Below are 21,917 nucleotides of genomic sequence, written 5' to 3'. Positions count from 1 at the left end.
TCAGAGGAAGTAGAGCTTGTCTGCCAGCTGTCTCCCTGGCACCGTGTGTAGGTACTGGCCTGACAGGTACGCCAATTTGTGGGCATACATGCATGGCGCTGGCACACGGATGGTTCCGGGCCAATTCCAGTACAGGTGGCACATCTTGAAGGTCAGCCTGGCATGAGACCCAAGGGTTGTATGATGTTAATTCGGCGACAACAAACGTACCCACTTCATCCATCAACCTATGACATCATCCATAACTAATAAGTGAAAACCGTTATTTCTCCAACCGCCAACTGGTTCCATTACCTCTGCAGGTGGTCTGGACTGAGATCGGCCGTGTTGTAGATGATGATGTAGTGGGTGGGGAGGCCACAGCCGTGTCGGATCACATGTGCCATCAGGAAGAAGTCCACCCTGGAGAATAATAACATGTTGTGATATATGAGAAGGCATTATAGGAGGACTTAAAAAAGTATGACAGAAAAAAGTATAACATCTAATATAAAAGTAATAATAGAAACAGTGCATGCGGTCTTGTTCTCAGTGCAAATCAGCCTGACGTTCCAGTTATTAGGCGGACGTCCTTATCCAGAGCGAACTACATTAAGTTCATCCGCCAAAAGTAAGTGACTCTCTACAATAGGTGCGAGCAGCCAAAAGTAAGTAGGGAAGAAAGACTCTCTCTAATAGCTGCTAGCAGCCACTGCTGGGGAAAGGGAACAGGACTAACCATTCCCTGTTGGTAACGGTGTGGTCTAGTACGGTCCCGGGTGGGGCGGTACCAAAGCGGTCTCCGGAGCAGGAGTACAGTGTGGTGTTGATGCGTTTCTTGACCACGATGAAGACGAGCTTGGGCTCGTAGTTGGGGAACATCTCGAAGCACTTGAGCAGCTGTGGGATCTCGTAGAGCTCCACCGCCTTCAGCTGGCCGTCCGAGACGCCGTCCCGGTACACCACAATCTTCTCTGGGAAATTGTGATTCACCTGGCAGAAAAAAAAATGAAGTGCATTAGTGCAGTGTTTCTCAACCCTCTCCTCGGGGCGCCCCAGCCGCTCCACATATTTGATCTGTTCCACCACCAGCACTCCTGATTCAACTAATCAAGTCCAAATCATAATTGCTTTGGACTTGATTAGTTGAATCAGGTGTGCTGGTGGTGGAACAGATCAAATATGTGGAGCGGCTGGGGCGCCCCGAGGAGAGGGTTGAGAAACACTGCATTAGTGTATGCAGTGGGCGATTTTAGCATGGCATTTCAGGAAGGGAAGTTTTGGATGACGTCTGTGTGGCCCACAAAAAATAAAGGTAGTCTACGGTAGGCATATGCCATGGGGCTGCGCTGTGAGTACCAGGGAGCAGAAAGATTTGATCTGAGTACGCTTCATATGCTTCAGCGCGATAGAACGCTACATTGAGGTTGCAACAAAGTAAAAAGACGAGACAGACACGTGTCTTTGGAGAGGGATTTTGGGCGTCATCGTCGATGTCAACGTGTCTAACTATTTGCAGTTGAATGAGCCTGGCGGACATCCTGAAGAAGTCACACCCACACCATTTGTCAATTCCTTTGCGATTGTAATGTGGCTGAGGAAATCACACCCTGGCCACCCCTATGTGTAATGTATCTCACACCTTGTCCTTGTTTGGAAATTATATTTAAATTGAGGGACAGCGTTATTCTTGGAGTTTTGGGTTAGGCCTGTCGCGGGCACCATTCTCCTGTGTGTTCTTGACGCACGTTAATGCATGGTTAAAACTTAGTCACATGTTGCTTTGAAACTATTACGTTGGTTATTATATTTTGTTGATTAATTATTCAAATTTTCTGTTAAAACAGCACAACATCATCATGACCAGGTTATCACAGAGTTTACCATCAATGTCTAATGTTCACATGCATTGTTAATGAGACGGAGAGAGTCAGCAGTTTCAGCTACTGGCCTGAGTGTAAACTTACTCAAGCCGATTTATCTTAACGTGAGGGCATGGTGAAATAGCATTTTGAGTATTCTTAATGGAATCTAGGATCCGATATGATCGAGTCTGTCACATAGGGATGAGCAAAGCATTGTCAATCATTATTAACCATGAAATGTCTTTTGGAGTCAGACATAACGTAATGTTAAGTTGTGTAAGTCACTATTCGTCTGACCCTCCGGGAGAATGTGGACTATTCGTCGGGCCCTGCGGGTAAGGTCTATGGACAGTTACCAGTAACTAGAATTAAGTTACCCATACCACGACCTGCCCAGTAGATGGCAGTATGGACCTTCTTAGTTATTTATTTACCTTTTTTTGTGTGTTTGTTTCTCTCTCTCTCTCTCTCTCTCTCTCTCTCTCTCTCTCTCTCTCTCTCTCTCTCTCTCTACTCTCTCTCTCTCTCTCTCTCATCTCTCATCTCTCTCTCTCTCTCTCTCTCTCTCTCTCTCTCTCTGCTCTCTTCTCTCTCTCTCTTCTCTCTTCTCCTCTCTCTCTCTCTCTCTTCTCCTCTCTCTCGTCTCTCTCTCTTCTCTCTCTCTCGTCTCTCTCTCTCTCTCTCTCTCTCTCTCTCTCTATTCTACTCTCTTTCCTGCTTTAGTATGGGGGTAGGTGGGGTGGGTGGGATGGGGAGGAGGGGGGGGGGGGGAGTGGGAGAAGGGAGGGGAGCTGGATGGGATGATGTTCTGGTTATTAAGAAGATGCTACATATTTGTGTAAAATATTAATGTATTATTACCAATATGGCTTTATTGGAATACCATTCTTACAATTAATTTACTGTTATTATTTTGTTTAATACATGGATTTGAAAATGCATCTTACCATAGGCAAAATATTCCACAGACATAGGTATTAGAGGAAGGGTGTGGGAGCTAAAAAAGACCCTAAAATGGCATGGCGCCTTAAAGTACCAATGGTACTTCACTTTATGTTTAATGTATGTTTGTGGTTAGTAAATATATGTGAGATGTTAAATGTTTGCTTAGCCCAATTCTGGAATGAATTTATGTTTGAATACAGTTTGTACCATGTATGCCTGAATAAATCGTCTTTAGAACCGATCATTATGATAGTTTGGAAATTATATGTTTATAAAGACCCTTTTTTGTTAGCCCTTTACTCTCTGTCCCGATATGACACGAACATTTATTTTTGTAGTTAATGGGGGAAGGTAAAGGAAAAAACCTGGAAACAGGGGACCTAAAGACTAATAAACTTCAATGTATTACTTGGAATGTCCACGGCTTACGGGACAGTACTAAAAAACTCAAAATCCTGTCTCATCTAAAAGGTCTGTTGGCAGATGTAGTTTTCCTTCAAGAGCTGCACTTTAGGGAAGGGGAAATTGATGGACTGAAGAAGGACTGGGTGGGAGAAGCTTATGCAGCTACCTATTGTAGCAATAGTAGAGGAGTGGGTATCCTTGTAAATAAAAAGATACCTTTCTCTCTCTATATCCCAGCATATAGACCAGGAAGGTCGCTATTTAATTTTGAACTGCACTCTATATGGCGAACATTTTACACTTATTTCTTTATATATTCCCCCAGGAGCTAAAATCGATTTTCTAGATACAATTCAAAGTAGGATAGATAGTATGGAGACAGGTATTATTATTTTGGGGGGAGATTTAAACCACACATTTGAAAAAATTGACAGACATAGTGTTAAAAAAGGAAACTTTAAGTTACCCCCAAGAAAGCTGAAACATTTTATCTCCAATAATTCTTTACAAGACACATGGAGATTATTATTTCCTACAACAAAAGATTATTCTTACTTTTCCCAAAGTAAGAAGAGCTATTCAAGGATTGATTATATTTTTATTTCAAAAAAAGCACTTAATAATTTATTAAAGGCGGAAATCCATAATATTGTAATTTCTGACCACTCCCCAGTGTCCTGCTTAATGATTCCGACAGAAAATAAACTAGCTGATAGAATTTGGAGAATGAATACAGCTCACCTCCAAGACCCTGAATTTATTATATATGTCAATGATAAAATAAATTGTTTTATAAGTACAAATGTGGAAGTAGAGGATGTAAACAAACCACCACCTGATATAATTTGGGAAGCGTTCAAGGCATATATTAGAGGAATGATAATCTCATATTCAGCAAGAAAGAAAAATGAATTGGACCTTAAAATCAAAGAAAAAGAACAAGCTATTGCCAGGTTGGAACAATCACAAAAAAAAAACTTGAATCAAAGTCTTGAAGACGACTTAGCCAAAATCAAACAGGAATATGATGTATTGTTGTTGAAGAGAGTTAATAACTATAGGTCAAACTCTAACAAGCTGTATTATTCAACTTCAAACAAACCAGGTAAACATCTTGCAAACCTTACAAAGCGAATACAAAATAAATCTACTATAATTTTAAAAGATAAGGATACAAACGCTCTAATTAGGAATAATAGTTCAATTAGTAATATATTCAGAACCTTCTATGAAAATCTATATAAATCAGAAATAAAAGAACCAAATACATCCCCCTTTCTGGATTCCATACAATTAAAACAAATCTCAACAGATAAAAAAGAATTATTAAAGAAGAAAATAACAGAAGAGGAAATATTAGGAATTATAAAAACATTTTCATGTAAAAAGGCCCCAGGGATGGATGGATTCCCTATAGAGTTCTACTCAGCCTTCTGGCATAGAATTGCTCCATTGTTCATGCAAATGATAAGCTATATGTCTCTTAAATCGGTTTTACCACAATCCATGTATCAAACAATTATTTCAGTTATATTAAAACCAGGAAAGTCTGGTGAGTCACCTTCAGACTATCGACCCATAAGCTTAATAAATTGTGACAATAAAATACTAACAAAAATCATAAGTAATAGAATTGCAACAGTTCTACCTGAGTTAGTCCACATTAATCAAACAGGGTTTATTAAAAATAGACATTTACAAACAAATACAAGAACCTGCTTTAATATTATACAGTACGCAAAAAGGCATAACATAGATCTATCAATAATGGCAGTAGATGCGGAAAAAGCCTTTGATAGAGTTGAATGGGCTTATTTATTTAAAGTATTAGAAGCATATAATTTCCCAGAGGAAATTATTAATTTTATAAAATTACTATATAAACATCCTAAAGCAAAAATATATACTAACAATACATTATCTGCAGAATTTACTTTAGAGAGGGGCACCAGACAAGGTTGCCCCCTATCTCCACTTCTTTTCGCTCTGGCAATAGAACCACTGGCAGAAAAAATTAGACAAGATCCCTATGTATCAGGCATAAGCGTGGGCAAAAATAACTTTAAGATAAATTTATTTGCGGATGATATTCTGTTATATTTAACGAACATAGATAAATCTATAGTCCCTTTGTTAAAAATATTCTCTGAATTCTCGGATATCTCAGGATATAAAATAAACATGGATAAAACTGAAATAATGGCAATTGGTAAACAAAAAAGAATAAACCCAGAATTACAATTACCATTTAAGTGGACAAAAAATATTAAATATTTAGGTTGCTTAATTAGTGACAAAAAAACTCAGATCTATAGAGAGAACTTTATTCCACTACTCAATAACATGAAAGAGACTTTAAGTAAATGGAAAAATCTTCCTATAAATCTGACAGGCAGAATAAACTTGTTTAGGATGGCATGGCTTCCTAAGTTTCTTTTTTTGTTTTCAATTATACCAATTACTCCACCCAAAAAGTACTTTAATATGGTATACTCAGCCATAACAGATTTTATATGGGCAGGGAAAACACACAGAATTAGAAGGAATATTTTACACCTTCCTATGTCAGAGGGGGGCTTTAACCTTCCAGACTTGGAGCTATACCAACTGGCCGCCCAGGGGTTCTATCTGAGGCATATAGTCCAACACACAGCAGAAGAACAATGGATCCACATTGAAGATTCAGGTGTACATCCCCAAAACCTCTTAACTCTTTTATTTTCAGAACATAAGACTAAGAAAAAAGGAAACTTTATTGTAAATAATATAGAAACGTCATGGAAAAAAATTAAGAGGATACTGGGAGAATCAATATCAATCCCAAAAAGTACTATTTTGTGGAATAATCCTTGGATAGCTCTTCAGAATGCTACAATAAATTGGTCTACATGGAGAACAAGGGGAATAGAAACTATAAACGACTTAGTAGGAGGGGATACCATTATTCCATGGCACGACTTCCAAAGTAAATATAAGTTGGCCAACGCTGAATATTTCAGATACATGCAGCTAAGAAGCTACATAAATCTAAATTTTAATTTAAAATCATTTGGGCAGCAGAGTACAATTGAGGATATCATATTTGATGGAGAAATTGATAAGAATTTGATAGGTAAAATTTATAGAACTCTACAGAAGTCCTATGTAATGTATAGAGTCTACCACACGCGAGATAAAATCCATAAGTATTATAGTAATGTATCAGATAACTGTTTAAAGTGTGGAAAAAAAGACTCACTAATACACGCATTCTGGGAGTGTCCCAGAGTACAGAAAACCTGGGTTGACATAGAACATTGGCTCTCAGGGGTACATAAGGAAAGATTCAAATTTGATCCTTCAATCTGTCTTTTCCAGGATGTAGCCACAGTAAGATACCCTAGGGGGTGGATAATTATGTACTCATCAATTATATTTAAAAAACTAATACTTGGAAGTTGGAAATCAATTAAACCTCCAACACTACAACAATGGAAAAACGAAATTCTTTATTATACCAATATAGAGAAGAATTTAGCCATAGACAATAATAAGAAAGATCAGTTTGAAAAGATATGGGGAGAGATAGTGAAGGCCTTAGCTAAGACGTAAAGATAGTGCAAGAAACATAGTACTAAGAGATTAATTTGAGTATGCATTAGAATTATTAGTTAGATAAAGTATAGGGGGTAAACTGGGATAGACTTTAGACGGTTTAAAAAAAAAAAAGAAGTGGGGCTTTGGGATGTTAGGATGTGTTGTGATGTTTGTCAAGGTGTGATGTGTTGTGATGTATATCAAGCTGTGAGGTGTGGTGATGTATGTCAAGTTGTGATGTGTTGTGATGTATGTCAAGTTGTGATGTGTTGTGATGTATGTCAAGTCGTGATGTGTTGTGATGTATGTCAAGCTGTGATGTGTGTGATGTATGTCAAGTTGTGATGTGTAGTGATGTATGTCAAGTTGTGATGTGTTGTGAGGTATGTCAAGCTGTGATGCGTTGTGATGTATGTCAATTTGAGATGTGTTGTGATGTTTGTCAAGTTGTGATGTATTGTGATTAGGGGTGTAACGGATCACGGATAATCCGTGATCCGTTCGGATCGCCCTCCACGGTTCGGAACGCATGTGTACCGCGGATCAATAGCAAAATCGTTTTGTTTTTTTTTCCTAACACCAGGGGAGCCACCCCTCCTAAATTTCGTTGTTTGGTACCTGTGCTGTAGCAATGACAATAAAGACCATTCATTCATTCATTCAAATGTAACCGGTAGAAAAACAATCATGTGCGCTTTATTCTCACTCTCTGCATGTGTACTGAGTTGACAACAACATTCATTCACTCATCTCTGTCCCACTTATATCACGTCATATCACCCGCTAAGCAGCCTGGGTGATTGTGTAAACACACAAAAAAAGTACTCTGTTACGTACTCACTCCACGTGAAGCTGGGAATCCACAGCAACAAGTATCATGGCGAGTGCTAGCAACGTTGGCGAACTGGAAAGGCCTCCCTCGTCATTGAAATCACATGTATGGGAGCACTTTGGCTTCCCTGTTACTTATAATAATGATGGAAGGAGGGAAAGTTACGGTGTGTAGGCATTGTGCCACGCGGAAATCTTATGAGGCAGGCAATACGTCAAGCATGGCCACACATTTAACGCGACATCACCCTGGTGTGTTGATGACGGGGGGCAAGAAAAAAGTAGCTCAACAACAACTTCTCCAAACGTCATTTAAACAGACGATTCCTGCAGACTCAGACCGGGCTAAAGCCATTACCAATTCAATTGGGAAGTTTATCGCGGCAGACATGAGGCCATACTCCGTTGTGGAGAACGGAGGGTTTCAAAATATGATCAATGTGCTTGAGCCACGTTACAAAATCCCCTCGCGCCCCCACTTCAGTGAGAAGGTTGTGCCCGACCTCTATGAAAAGGAGAGGATCCTAATTGTCGGCGAATTAGCAAATGCATCCTCTTTTTACAGAATTCAAGGAAAATGTTGTTTTTATTTTTTAAAAAAAATGTTTTGTGTTGATCCGAAAAATGATCCGATCCGTGACTCAAAATCCGTGACACGATCCGATCCGTGAGTTAGGTGATCCGTTACACCCCTAATTGTGATGTTTGTCAAGTAATGTGTGTATAATGGTTTGTGTAAAAAGAAAATGGAAAATGAAAATAAAATCTTACAAAAAAAAAGTTGTGTAAGTCACGTGACCACATGTATGAGTTTGTTCGATCATGTCCATGACCGAAATAATTATGGGGGAATAAATGTCTTAAATTTGACCCGTCATCTATTCTTCAGTGTTTTATTTTCATATTTTATATCTTCAATAATTCGCATGCTTTATCGAAATACAAGCATGGAGCACATTGTTAACATGTAGGAACGTTTTTATCAATTGTATTTCTTTAAATGTCAAATATCATCAGAGCAGAGGCTTTAACACACTACAAAAGCCAAAGCATTAACACACGCAAAGTAGGCTAGGCTAATTAACAGGGAGGTCTATGAACATACAGCCCAGAACATACACATTCTCCTAGGTCTGTTTGTTGTGCTCCGCGATGCTATGGCGATATGCACCATCTATGGCACTATTCAGATCGGACGCAGAGCTTTCATGCTTCTGTTCTTCTGACAGATGTTTCATGTCTTTGAATACATCCAATGGCCAAACAGAGTCTCTGTCATGCCAGATTAAGTCTGACCTGGCCAAATAGTGTCCGTCTGATGTAATCAATATTTTTCGAATGCCATTGCTATGCACTTATCTAGTCTTATTGCACTTGAATAGCATTAAGGTTGATACGGGCTCACTAGTCAGCCATAGCTTTTATGTTGGCATGGCCATTTTATATGAAAACACCTGCTAGCATGCTATTTTTTTATTTGGCAGGCGGACATAATCTGGCATGACATCTCCACCAATAGCATACACGGGAAACAGAGCAGTACATGTTTCGAGGTGCTAACCGTTAGCCGTCTCTGTTTGTCAAACCATTCCTCTTTGGATGTACAGGTCACTTTATGTGTGGCCCTAAACGTTTTATCTCCAACTTCTCTTCCAAAGGCAATGTACTCATTGTACACACGCTATAATAAGGATTGTGAGTCAAGTTTATTATATGTATGCACACCAATACTTTGCTCTATAAGCAAAGTAATGGCAGCTTTCACTTCTGGCATCTTTTTTTATCAATAAGCTGGCCAGCATCGATGGCTTCTATCCTTCCCTGTCCTCCTTGTTAACGCCGCGTGTGCTATTGCTTACCGTTGTCTTTCCAGCCACATGCGGCTACTATGGTTGTAGAACCATGCCAGAGCACCCCTCCTCCCGCCATGAGCATATAGACAAATGACACTTCTAAGATTATAAAGTAAATACTGCATCAGGCATTTATGCTAGGAAATTAAGCGAGAAAAACCCAACTAGTTTTCTATACATTATTATTATTATCATACACAAACACTGACTTCCATGAGACTTTGTGATGGTTACCTCGTAGTACTTCTCCAGCGCAGCCAGCAGGCACTCCCTGAATCCATCGATGATCTCCTCGTTGGGCTTCTGGAATGTCACTTGGGAGTACCACTTGGTCATCAGGCTGTGAGAGGAAGGTTAGGAGACAATGTCAACATGTGACGGCAGCTGGTGAACGCAGGAACAACTCGACAACCGGCAAAATGTTCGGAATTTTATTCTGGAAAAATGTAAATCAATTTCAACGTTGTTGGAAATCAATGACGCACTCGCCAAAATATTGCAATGCAGTGGATTCGCTGAGTAATCCCCACGACTACCTACTACCAGTTGCTGTCACAAATAAGTCTGAAGGGCTTTCTTAACCATTTTAATTGCATTCACTACCCTTAGTGTGTAGCTATGTCATTTGAGGAGAATGTCAATGGCTTGTAAAAACATAATTTACATAAAGGCAAAAGTAATTGTGTATGTTCCTAGATATGTTGTATCCTTTGTATGGGTCAATATGATTATGTCTTAAGTAAGAACAAATAACATTTTCCGGCTTGAATCGGACAATTAAGTTATATCCTATTTACCTGTTCTGGCTTGCGACAAAGCCCATGACGGACCGGTTCTTCTTGCTGGTGTCGTGGTGGACGTCAACCCCGATCACCATCAGGTGTTTCTATTGAGAAAACTCCTTCACTTTAAAATATAGATTTTTCATTACAAACAACAACACATGGATGACGTCAGACTGGGGTGAATCTGGAATTAAGTTTGTGCCTCGCAGCAAAGCAGCAAAGCTCTCCAGCTCATCCAGAATGTAGTCAAACTTTCAGCAATATTATTCCAGTCCGAGCCACCAGGCACCACGGTGGCAGGACAGTCTGTTCTGCAGCCTAGTGGCAGCACGCTTTAGTACACCCTAGTGGGAGCACACCCTAGTGGCAGCACACCCTAGTACGCCCTAGTGGCAGCACACCCTAGTGGCAGCACGGTTTAGTACGCCCTAGTGGCAGCACACCTTAGTGGCAGCACGCCCTAGTGGCAGCACGCTTTAGTACGCCCTAGTATGCCCTAGTGGCAGCACACCCTAGTGGCAGCATGCCCTAGTGGCAGCACGCCTTAGTACGCCCTAGTGGCAGCACACCCTAGTGGCAGCACGCCCTAGTATGCCCTAGGCTGTGCAAGGTTAACAACCTGCTGCTGAACAAGTCAAAGACCCAGGAAATCATCGTGGACTTCAGGAGGAAAAAGTCTGAGGTCCAGCCCCTGCTCATCGATGGAGAGAGCGTGGAGAGAGTCTCAGCCCTCCGATTCCTGGGGGTGCACATACAGGATGACCTGTCCTGGAAGAACAACACAGCAGCCACCATCAAGAAGGCACAACAGCGGCTCTACTTCCTGAGAGTCCTCAGGAAGGAACACATCAAGCAGGAGATAATGGTGGCCTTCTACCGCGGCGCAGTGGAGAGCATCCTCACCTACGGCATCTGCAACTGGTTCTCCAGCTGCACAACCGCGGAGAGAAATGCGCTACAGAGAGTCGTGAGAACAGCCCAGAAGATCACCGGCGCCCCCCTCCCCTCTCTGGAAGAGCTGTACAACACACGCTGTCTCAGGAAGGCCTCCAAGATCTCCAGAGACCCAACCCACCCTGGGTACGAACACTTTGCCCGGCTGCCCTCGAAAAGGCGGTACAGGACCATGGCCGCAAGGACAAACAGACTGAAGCACAGCTTCTACCCCAGGGCCATCCAGGCCCTGAACACAGCAAAGACCTAGGTTCTGGGCCCTGGACAGTCTGGACGGATTGATGGCAGCTGCTGGATTTAAAAAATCAGGTGTAGTGCTGAGGCACAAATATGTACATTTCAAGCCTGCAAACTGCGACACTTTAAATGAATGTGCAATAACACTATGTGCAATATGACAACCCTAGTCGTCTATCTGTACAGTATAGTGGATAGTGTACATAGCCTTTATTTATGTAAACCAGCTCCTTCCCTTCTTGTTTTTTTCCCTTTTTTTTTCTTTCCTAGCACCAGGGGAGCCACCCCTCCTAAATTTCGTTGTTTGGTACCTGTACTATAGCAATGACAATAAAGACCATTCATTCATTCATCCTAGTGGCAGCACACCCTAGTACGCCCTAGTGGCAGCACACCCTAGTACGCCCTAGTGGCAGCACACCCTAGTACGCCCTAGTGGCAGCACACCCTAGTGTAACTATCGGCGCACACCACACACAATACGATCAAGGCTGTTCAATCCAAGATTTTTTTTCTTTTTAAAATTAAAAGTTTTTGTAACAAAAAAACGTCAATAAAAACATTTTTTTTGCCCATGATTTGGCGGCCCACTTGCAGTACTCTCGCGGACCACCAGTGGGCCGCGGCCCATAGGTTGGGAACCGCTGCCCTAGTGGCAGCACACCCTAGTGGCAGCACGCCCTAGTGGCAGCACACCCTAGTACGCCCTAGTGGCAGCACACCCTAGTACGCCCTAGTGGCAGCACGCCCTAGTACGCCCTAGTGGCAGCACGCCCTAGTACGCCCTAGTGGCAGCACACCCTGGTCACCTGCTCCTCAGGCCCTGCCTCTGGTCAGGGGGAAGGAGGTCCCCACCCAGACCACAGCTGCTGAGTGAAGGGAACATTCTATGACACTAACTTAACTTCCCTTCTTCAGGCTGCAAACTGTAAATGTAAATTCTGTTGCATGAATATTCTTTGTTTTATGTGATTGAATAGTAAAATTCCGTTTGGATAATTATTAAGTCGATTGTCAAAAATAATCGATATCTATGGGCCAATTTGATCTCATTTCATTTTAGTCACATATGTATTGGCTCATTAACCCAGAGGAAACATAAATCACTGACTTCCATGTGTACATATAACATATAGCTTGTCCTACTAACATAAATCCTATCACATACATATTATTTATTTTGTGTTGTTTCAGTATTAATAATGGAAAATTATGTTTATTTATTTATTTTGTGTTGTTTCAATATTATGAATGAAATATTATTAGTACGGTTGATACTGACATTTATGAATTAATTAACTGGATTATATAATTTAAGTATAATTGTTCTCACTTGAAAGTGACGGATAGGGGTAGGACATAAGCTTAGGCTTCATCCTACTCCCTTTCCAAAATTAATAGGTCTGTACTCTTCGTATTAGTTATTTGTTCTTTTATTATTTTAAATCATGTTAGAAATAAAAAGATTCATTCATTCATTCACATGATCGTCTTCCCAACAACCAAATAAGAAAATGACACCCCTGCACATGGCACATAAAGTTATAAGCGTGCCTGTTTGCATCTATGATTGATTTATTTTTCATTTATTTATTTTATTATCACTACATATCTTCCGCCGTAGACTGACCCATCTCTTAAGCCTACATATTGACTGTCCCTCCTAAAGACCTCTTCATCCCTACTACCCCCCTGTACAGTTTCTCTACTGAAATAAGTAGTAGTAGTTCTTCTAGCATTGTGACTGCCAATGGCCCCTGGTCCTAGCATAGATTTGTTTTTATTATGATGACTGATGTAAAGATGATTCACTTACTTACAACTACTTGTTGCAAGTCGCTTTGTATAAGGCATCTGCTAAATGTCCAAAATGTAATGTAATGTCGGCTTGGTATTAACTTCCATCCATAACAACATTGCAAAATTACAATTCTTACAATGCTGCTTATATATCATGCATGATTTTGATTGAACCAAGCAAACACCGTCACCTCTCCAGTCTGTTTAGTCTGATTTTAGTCTCAGAGATAATTGTCTCATCTTGTCTTAGTCAAACAATATGAAAATGTACACTGCTCCAAAAAACTAAGGGAACACTTAATCATCACAGTATAACACCAAGGGCCGGTTTCAGAGACAAGGCTTAAGCCTAGTCCTGGACTAAATCACACTTTCAATGTAAAATCTCCATTGAAGATGTTTTTTAGTCTAGGATTAGGCTTAAGCCTTGTCTGTGAAACCGGCCCCAAGTCAATTAAACTTCTGGGATCGATCTGTCTAGTTAGGAAGCGTAAACGATTGTTAATCAACTTCACCTGCTTAGGTGCAAATGAAAGCGACAACAGGTGGACAGGAGAGGCAACAGCAAGACAACCCCCAGAAAGGAAATGGTTTTGCAGGTGGTGGCCATAGACCAATTCTCTCTCCTTATCCTTCCTGACAGATCTTTCTCTTGTTTTGCATTTTGCTAGTGACCTTGTCACTACTGGTAGCATGACGCGGTACCTGCAGCCCATTCAGGTTGCACAGGTAGTCCAGCTCCTCTAGGATGGCACATCCATACATGCCGTCGCAAGAACAGGGCTTAAAGTGGGAAAAAATCCTGTGCCTGAAACTTTTTCTTGGGGAGGGGGGTCACAGTTTGAGATATTGGGAGAGCGGGTACAGAAGACAGCTTCTTGTCTCAATGTTTAAATGCATTAATACTATTTTATAGTCAATACAAAATATATGTCTCAATGTTAAAATGCATTAATACTTTAAATGAATGTGCAACAATACTATGTGCAATATGACAACCCTTGTGTACATAAGGTTCAGATATAGGAAAAGTTAGGATATTTATAGCATAGCATAGAGTACAGCACAGTGTTTTATTGTATAGTAGCAGGGGTGAAAGTGGTTTGAGTTTCTTACAGGAACTATAGGCTACTACCCCAACCTTCATCGTTTCATATTGTTCTCCTCCTGCCCCCAGCTTCATGCATCCCTGAACACACACATCGTGGTGTTGGTGTCGAAATTAGAAACACTTTAGGGCTGCCATGTTTCACCAAAAGTTTGGAGTGAGAGTTTTTGGTGGTGGAGCGACCCAAAACGGTGCACGTTTTGGTAGCGGCGGCCCCTCTCTCCCACACAATTATTTGTGCTAGTTTCCTGCTATTTTAAACCAGCACAAGAAATGAAAATAATTGGAACATTTGATAAAACAAGAGAAATTCAGATAATAAATTCAGATAATATATCTTAATAAACAAATACAGTAGCCTACAGAGTCTAAAACAAAATTGGGCCTCATCAAGTGAACTCAACCCCTTGGTCAGCAGCAGAAAGACCCTTGGTCATCATCTTATACAGTGCATAGATGGCTATCATGTTATACAGTACATACCAGGGTTTTTCCTGGGTCAGAATCAAGCCTTGGAGGTTGATGTTGTGCGCGCGCAGTGCGCCCACATTTTCTTTGAGGGACCCCCAATTGTTGTATTTGTATTGTAAATTGTAATTATTATTATTATAATAATATGATGCGATTTGAAAGTACCAGTAGGCTACCAGATACGTATGCACATATTTTAAATTAATAGGATTCAAATTCAAATTCAAATGCAATTCTAATGAGCGGATGTGTTTCCTAGAACATATAAATGCAATTGCGTATCACATTATTGCATTACAATTTGAATATTGACTCAAATAACACAGGCAAAAGTGGCAAATGAATATGCTATTTTGGGATTGCATAGTAATTTTCACATTAGAATGAACTTTTGAATTTTGTCAGCTACAAAGCAGCGCATGACTTTGAAAATTAAATGTCAAATGGCTTTGCATTATCATTTTAATATTGACAGCGAATGTGCACATCAGGTACATGAAAATGAAAATGCAAATCATTAGAATTGCATTTGAATTTGAATATTGTCTGAAAGAATGCATGCAAAAGTGGAACATACAAATGCAATCTCAAATTGCATTAACATTTGAATTAAGTCCACTATATGCTTCCATACGGCGCGACTGTAATCCCGGTCGGACTGTCTCAGTGCCCAGTGCTGCCCACCCAACCACGTCGCGTCGCGTCGGGTCTACTGTAAAGCGGGTTAACATGTCCTTTTCAAAGGTATTAAAATAGACGCAACGAAACATAACATCAGCCATGTGTTTCCTTGTTGGAAATTATGGATCGTGAATCGTGATTGCTTCTGCACTCTGCAGCAATCGGATTTTGATTGACAGGCAGCTGCATCTCTTCCCCCAACGGCGTTCCGGCACAGAAAGTCTTGCCGGAACGCAGCACCGGACCGTTCCGGCCCACTTTCACCTATGTATAGTAGTATAGTAGATGGTGTACATAGCCTTTATTTATGTAACCAGCTCTTTTCCCTTTTTTATTTTACCCTTGGCCCTCGTGTTTTTAGTCTTTTTCCAAGCACCAGGGGAGCCCCCCCTCCTAAATTTCGTTGTATGGTACCTGTACTGTATTAATGACAATAAAGACCATTCATTCATTCATTCATAATACTGTTTTATACTCAATACAAAATAAAATAATATATTTAGATGTCTTTAAAAGGCCAAACTGATTGCATCACTTATTAAGCCACTATCACTATAACAATACAGAATAAAATATATACATGTCTTTAAAAGAACAAACTGATTACTTATTAAGCCACTATCACTTATATTCTCCTTCTTGGCACCACGTCCCATAAGGCTTCCCGTCACTACTCAGGGTTTTTCCTGGGGAGGTGGTACCAGTGGTGTTTGACATCGGGGGGGACCCATGAAGCAGGGCTGTCTGGGGGTCCTTAAACATCAAACACTTAATTTCTTGCATTCTGGTGAATTGATATGCACCAATTTGTGCCCTTTCTCCATCAATTTATGGTGGAAATGTCATTATATATGTAAAGGAAAACACAATATTCAGGCACCAGATGACCATTCAAAATATAATGTAATATAATGCAATATAAGGCTCTCAGGCATTCTGTACTTTCAAATATGTATTCTCCTTGAGCAGTCAACATCAACTATCAGCTGTTTCGCTAGCAAACGCGAAAGCTAACTTATTTGTGAAACAGCGCCCCCGCCACCACGTCGGCGCAATGCCGCAATTGCAGTTAGAAATGAAGCTTGTAGAAAATACGACTGTCAGAGTTTTGTCGAGAGCTGGGACGGAGGCAGCCGCCTCATAGTTCTCTATGCAGGAAAAACCCTGCTACTCTCCTCTATCCATGCCCAGCGCCATTTATTCCTTACTCCTCGTTCTAGTATAGCTGTGTCTTCGCCAGGTTTAAGAAACTTGGCTTCCATTTTAATAGACTCTTACTAAAGTTAGCGAGATAGCGGGCTGCTAAAAGCGAACGTCTCTACAAGCTAACATTACACTCATTCAAACTTCTTAAGGCCCGCCCCACTACTCTGCCTCCGATTGGCTAGAAGTCGTTGGTTGGCTTGAGCAATGTGATACCATTGGTAGGCGGAACTGTCTCTTTGCTGAAGATGACTCTTTAAATTACGATGTAAACAAAAAGCATGTGATTTTATTTTATTTTATTGCTCAAAATTCCCCCGCGCCGGAAATCCGGCACCGTGCCGGAGAACTTTAAGCCCTGCAAGAAGGTTTGCTGTGTCTCTCAGCAGTCTCAAGAGCGTAGAGGAGATACCCGGGAGATGGGCCATTACACAAGGAGAGCTGGACAGGGCTAACCCAGCAGCAGGACCGGTATCTGCTCCTTTATGTGAGGAAGAACAGGAGGAGCCCTGCCAGAGCCCTACAAAATGACCTCCAGCTGGCTACTCATGTGCATGTTTCTGACCAAATAGAAACAGATTCCATGAGGGTGGCATGAGGACCAGACGTCCTCTAGTGGGACGTCCAGCACCATGCAGCTCGATTGGCATTTGCCAGAGAACACCAGAACTGGCAGGTTCGCCATTGGCGCCCCGTTCTCTTCACAGATGAAAGCAGGTTCACCCTGAGCACATGTGACAGACGTGAAAGCACCTGGAGACGCTGTGGCGAACGTTATGCTGCCCGCAACATCATCCAGCATGACCGGTTTGGTGTGTCAGTGACGATCTGGGGAGGCATATCCTCGAAGTGTTCCCTTCATTTCTTTGAGCAGTGCATTTTCGTTCAGTTATTGTCTCGTCTTTTGTCACAGAAAAACTAATATTTTAATATTTACAGAACATCTTTGTCCTTTATCTTGTTTAATATCGTTTTTAATATCTCTCTGTTTTTATCTTGTTGTGTTTTTGATATCTCTTTGTTTTTACCTACTTGTCCTGCATTATAGTATAAATACAGTCTGATTGATTGATCTTACCATAGTCACCTTCGTGGACACCCAGCATAATACGAGTTTCATACTCACCAGAGGGATTTTCACAGTCCACAGCTCTCCCCCAAGTTTACAGTTCATCTGCAGCAAGATCTTCTGGGCGATGCTCCTCAGCTTCTGAGGCTGGGAGATGGTCCGGATATTGATGACCTACACAATGTGAACAAACACAAGTGATTAAACCTTTGGGTTTGACTGAACAAGCAGTTGAGAAACATTTGGTTTTGTGTATAGTCTCTGTCCCTAGCCCCTACTCCCAGCATTCACATATCAAATCAAATCAAATCAAATGTTATTTGTATAGCGCATTTCTTACAAGATGCAACTCAATGCGCTTCACATAATGAACATTCTCAGTCAATCAATCAATCAATCAATCAATCAATACTGACAGAGCCGCAAGCAGGCAAAAGTAAAAGTAAAAACCTGTACACTATGTAGCCAGGAAAATTCCCTTGCAGCCCTCTATACATAGAGCGACTACTAGCCAGTTTGCCTACCAGCACCCAGCGGTGGGCCCCCACACCCCCCCCCCGGGGAGCCCCCGCCGCCCCACACACCCAGCCCGCCCCACCACCAGCACACCCGGCCCAGCCAAGCAAGCACAGATCACAAAGGCCCCGCACAAGGACGGCCAAGCAGGTGACCCGGCGGCGGAACAGACCAAGCACACCGGGCAGCCGGGGGCCCCCAAGGGGAGGCCCAAGGACCACCGGCGCAAAGCAAGCAAGCAAGGGCGAAAAACCTGTACACCATGTATCCAGGAAAAGTTCCATGCATATTATCGGCGTACACACATCTCCCTCATTACACATACTGTATCTCCCTCCCCACAGTGATCCGCAACGCCCCCACCCTGGACTCCTTCAAACTAGCCCTCAAAACTCATCTGTTCTCCAAGGCCTTTGGCCCCTAGTCATTGTTTCAGTTTTGCTTTTGTTTGTTTTCTGTTTTGTCTGTCCGATCATTCCCCTGTAAAGCGTCCTTGGGCTTTTTGAAAGGCGCTATATAAATTAAAGTTATTATTATTATTATTATTATCTGAAAGGATATAACTGTGATGGGAGACCGTTTTCTCATCTGTCATTTATTATATTCTTATAATTATCGTAGAAAAGATACCGCTTCAGTCAAACTATACAACCATCTAACTAACTATCCAAATCCCACAGGACTACTTTAACACATCATACCAAACCGACGCCCGCGGGTGCGAGGTGAGACTATAATAAAACAACTCTGCCATTGTGAAGCCCATGCCCTCCTCCATCCCCCATTTTACCCCAATCGTGTTTTTAACATAATAGCATTATTCCAAAAAAAGAAAACGGGAGGCATTTCCATGACTACCACAGCTTTTTTTGATCGCCGACTTCTCCTAGTCACGTCCTGAGGTGTGGTTAACGCCTGCTCCCAAAAGGCGCAAATGGACCGCTTGCACTCTCAGTCTAGCTTTGACCCTCATGATGATGAATTGAAGCTGACACTACAGTTATGAATGGCTTACCCATTTCAACCTCAACAGCAACACAGACAGGCTATCATTATTTGCATGATCAAAGCGATGACATAAAACCCAGTGCAGCATGTGAAGAACCGCCATGCGCCCTTCATCACACCGGTGTTTCCAAACGCTAATTACATTAGTTTCACTCCAGACGTCACATTTGACTGCAGGTTGTTGTTGTTTTTACAGTAGGCTATTTACCGTTACACCAACGATGTCCGTCAATGTTATATTCAATATGGAAGCTCTTTAAAATGATATTCTAATGATTCCTAAGTCCTGACCTGACACCGCCAGTTCATTATTTGCAACATCGTATTGACCGAATTCAATGCAGGGGTGCAAACTGGTGATGGCCCAAAAAGGTGACACTTTTGCCTGAAAACTAAGAAAATGATCAATGCGTGGCTAACCTTAGAGGTTCCCGGGGGGGGGGGGTAGTGCTAGCACTAATAGTGCTAAATGGATATCGCTAGCACTAACGGTGGTCTAACAATGAGGCGCGTGTAAGTTGCTGGATTTAAAACCAAAGTAGTGCCTACACAGATGGATGGAGGCCTGTTCACCTAGGTTATGTTCTAGTTCTCCTTGAAGCAAGCCCACATTACATCCATGTAGTGGTTCTGTTATCGCACTCCATGTTGTCTATCTACATTACCACGACGACAGCATGCGTAACAGGGCAGCAGAGCACTCGTCAATTGAAACAGCGGGAAACAAAACCGAAGTGGTTATATATTGCTCGCAAAAAAAACAACAACATCTGAAATGATATTCCAGGATAATTCTCATGGAACCCGGGGAACTTCGAAATCAATTGAGACCCAACTGAGAAACTGTCAGATTTTCAAGGTCTTACATTTCATTTCTGAGCGTCAAATTCGAGTACTTTAAGCGCTTTGAACATTGAAGGGGTTTGGGTCTGTGGTGAGCCCTGCTTTGAACATTGAAGGGGTTTGGGTCTGTGGTGATCCCAGTGGTGAGAGGCGTGACGGACCTGCGAGGGGACGGGGTTCTGGACGCAGCACATCTTCTTGATGGCGCTGTAGAGGTCGTCTCTGTTGCCTGTCATGATGCACACCACCATCTGCACGTTGGGCTGAAACGCGCCACGATAAAAGAGAGAGAGAGAGAGGGAAAGTTCATGAATACAGTCACTATGGTAACCTGAACCACCCCACTCACTGGCTTTTGTTCTGTACGATAAACTCAATCAAATCAATAAACTCATTACTTCACAACACTTGTCTCAAGTCGGCAGGCACTACCGTCCGTGTGTTATGAACGACACCCTCGCGGAGTGAGACAGACAGACGCCTGTCGGCCCCCCCCCCTACCTGTCTGGTGAGCTGGGAGTGGATGCTCTTGACGTAGGTCTCCGTGCGGTCGTCCCTCAGCTCCACCCGGATGGGTCGGTCCAGACGCAGACCCATGGGCCCCGCCACCTTCCCGAAGGTGGCCACCAGCTCCTCCGTCTGGTCGGCGCAGCGGGGGGGGTAGAAGATGGCCCAGCAGCGCATGGGGATCTTGAGAGACAAACGGACCAGGACAGTGAGCGGATGAAAACCGAACGCTCTACACTTTTTCTATCTTATTTGAAACAAATAATACATTGAACAAGACAAGAAAGTGGCCTGGGGAGTAGCACCACGGTTCTACAGTGCACACATACGCCCATGTCGGCCTGGGTTCGAATCAGACCCATGCCCTGCTGACATACCCTTCTTCTCCTTACTCTCCTGTCTGTCTTCACTATCTCTGTCCAATGAAATGACAAATATGAGTGGGACTGCCCCACTCAGAAAAAAATAACCTGTAAACGGTGGCAATAAAAAAGTGCAGGTGAGACAGGAGGACGTACTTGTATATAAACATCTCACCTGATGGCTGTTCTACATTTGACAACCAAGATAACCCGAGAGGTAGACATACCTCCAGGCAATCAGTGAAGCCTGAAGAAACCAACCACTCACACACGGTAATGGAAATTTGCCCTCGACAGCATGAAATGAGGAGAGAGCGATACAGACACAATTAATCAGGCTGAGTGAGTTGCCGCTCAGAAAGCCAAAAAAACATTTGTGTGACAGGGAGGCCCTCAGGCTGTTTTCAATTTCTCTTGTTTTGTCGATTAACAGTTTGAGGGGTCCACGTATCGCGGCGGCACGGAGCATCTTTAATCAACTCTGATAAAGATCGCGGCGCATGCACAAGTCAGTCCCTTGGCAGGATAGCGCAGTGGTCGACCCTAGACTCACACAGCTGATGGAAGCGTCCCTGCAAATCTCCCTGGACCAGTTGACGTCAGCGCCCGTGACAAAGGATGCAGACTGCAGACAGATGGTCTCCAAGGGCAGAGATCTTCCTGTAGTCTGACGCAAAAAAGAGAAGTGTTAAAATCGGTCAAAGAGAAGGTTCAGGGTCTGTGTTAGTGATGGATGTCAGTGTCCATCATTGTAGTTGCATTTCCTCAGCCGGTGCTTACTTAGTTAGAACAAAACATTTCTAGTTTATAGTGCAAGTCGTGCTTCGGTAGCAAGTCGTGCTTCGGTAGCAAGTCGCAGCCCAATGCTGACAACAGCTAAAGACCTCACATGCCCATGCTTTTTACATTTACATTTCTT

At 42.2% G+C, this 21,917-nt stretch overlaps 1 protein-coding gene across 1 annotated transcript in view; it reads right to left on the bottom strand.

Annotated features, from left to right (window-relative positions):
- Window positions 1-21,917, bottom strand: part of LOC308163932 (piwi-like protein 2) — a gene marked incomplete at both ends in the record, with an annotated part of 30,527 nt that continues 8,610 nt past the window's right edge. Inside the window, 9 exons of the mRNA XM_080538104.1 lie at window positions 1-157; window positions 295-402; window positions 719-972; window positions 9,689-9,794; window positions 10,252-10,340; window positions 17,820-17,936; window positions 20,291-20,392; window positions 20,631-20,819; window positions 21,552-21,665. Coding sequence (XP_080394230.1) covers window positions 1-157; window positions 295-402; window positions 719-972; window positions 9,689-9,794; window positions 10,252-10,340; window positions 17,820-17,936; window positions 20,291-20,392; window positions 20,631-20,819; window positions 21,552-21,665 — 1,236 coding nt within the window. The remainder of the gene's footprint in view (window positions 158-294; window positions 403-718; window positions 973-9,688; window positions 9,795-10,251; window positions 10,341-17,819; window positions 17,937-20,290; window positions 20,393-20,630; window positions 20,820-21,551; window positions 21,666-21,917) is intronic.

This window comes from Nansenia antarctica (genome assembly GCF_963989245.1).
Source record: "Nansenia antarctica genome assembly, chromosome: 8".
NCBI classification, from domain to species: Eukaryota; Metazoa; Chordata; class Actinopteri; order Argentiniformes; family Microstomatidae; genus Nansenia; species Nansenia antarctica.
Note: the sequence above shows the minus strand (reverse complement) of the source record. Positions and strands in the feature narration are given on the sequence as shown.